Source organism: Aptenodytes forsteri, unplaced genomic scaffold (assembly GCF_000699145.1).
Source record: "Aptenodytes forsteri isolate BGI_AS27 unplaced genomic scaffold, ASM69914v1 Scaffold820, whole genome shotgun sequence".
Taxonomy (NCBI): domain Eukaryota; kingdom Metazoa; phylum Chordata; class Aves; order Sphenisciformes; family Spheniscidae; genus Aptenodytes; species Aptenodytes forsteri.
The window spans coordinates 19,944-21,386 of NW_008795383.1; the positions used below are offsets into that span (position 1 = coordinate 19,944).

General features: G+C 68.1%; 1 protein-coding gene across 1 annotated transcript in view; it reads left to right on the forward strand.

The window, feature by feature from the left end:
• Positions 1 to 1,443, forward strand: part of TMEM214 (transmembrane protein 214) — a 13,391-nt gene that overhangs the window by 10,420 nt on the left and 1,528 nt on the right. The window contains exons 9-10 of the mRNA XM_019472440.1: positions 584 to 675; positions 807 to 1,329. Of these exons, the coding sequence (XP_019327985.1) occupies positions 584 to 675; positions 807 to 1,329 (615 nt within the window). The remainder of the gene's footprint in view (positions 1 to 583; positions 676 to 806; positions 1,330 to 1,443) is intronic.

Consider the following 1,443-nt stretch of genomic DNA (forward strand, 5'->3'; position numbering starts at 1 on the left):
GGGGGGGGCCCGGGGCCGTGCGGTCCCCGGGCACGGCTCCCCGGCACGGCCGGGCGCTGGCCGCCCCTCGCACGGGCTCAGCTCCCGTGTGTCGGAGGGCTGAACGGGCAGGTGGGTCGGGCAGGTGCCAGCACGAGCACGAGGTCGCGGTGGGAGCGTGTTCCCGGTAAGGGAGGGAGCGGGACCTTGCTGGGAGCGGCGAGCGTCAGGTCAGCGTGCCCAGCCCAGCTGGCCTGCGAGGCGCTGGAGGGTGGACTGGGTTTGGTGGTCCCCCAGCTGCCCGGGGAGGGTCCGCAGAGCGGTGGCAGGCCGGACATGCGCCGTCACAAGGCAAGGACGGCGATCGCGGGCCGGGGTTCCTGCTGCCCGCACCCGGGGTCTGGGAACGCCGGACCTGCGAGTTGTTCGGTGCCCCAGCAGCTGGCTGGGATGAGAGCAGTGAGCCGGCAGGTTTGGGGAGGTGGTCAGCTGTGCCCCCAGCGTACAGCCTGGGGCACGGCGTGTCCGATGCGCCAGACCAAGTGACGTGTGTCGCACTGGGGGTGAGGATCAGGTGTAACGACCGGCTGCGCGCTCTTCCCAGCTCCTGACCTCCATGAGCCAGTGCCTGAGCCTGGACCCCCTAAGCTTCAGCGTCTGGAGGCAGCTGTACACCAAGCACCTCTCTCAGTCCAGGTCAGTTCGTGCCTGCTGCCTGCCCGCTGCTCTGAGCAGGGCCGGCACCACCCTGCTAGCATTTAGGAGTGTGTTTAAATTGCTTCTCAGAGCTCCTGACCGAGCCCTGTGTTCTCTTTCCCCCCCCGTAGTTTGCTTCTGAACCATCTGCTGGAGTCCTGGGACAGCAGCAGCAAGAAGGTAGGAGTGAGCTGTAGAAAGGAGGAAAGTTACGTGGGGTGGGGAGACAACGTACCTGTGCTGCTGCGGGAGGTCCCTGTACGAGCAGCGTCCCCGTGGGACCTGTGTGTGCCCACCCAGCGCTGCTCCGGCACGTCGGCAGCTCGGCGGGTCCGCTGGCGGGGGCATGTGCCTGCCACGCTTGAGAGCCGGCACTTTGTCCTGGGAACAGGCAACACGCTGCCCGCGGGCAGGGCGTTTTATTTGCTCGCTGACGGAGAGGAGAGCCCCCTTTCCCTCGACGTGCTGCGTCGGGACTCGGATATTCCAGATTCAGCCCCCGTTAGGCCTTGCTGTTCTGGTGCTGTGACGAGTGGGGAGGTCGCGCTGGCCGCGGCTCAGTGTCCGCAGAGGAGCAGCACAGCTCCTGCGGCTCTGGCGCGACGGCTGGCTGGGTCGGCCGAGGCACTTGGTCTCAGTGCGGGAGCCTCGGAGGTGTCCCCGCGGCCCGATCCATCCTGCAGGTCCTCGGCGTTTCTGCCCTTCCCATCTCTCCCTCCGCTCCCTCCTGCAGCCCCTGCGGTGCCGGGCTGTGCGGGCGCGCGGTGC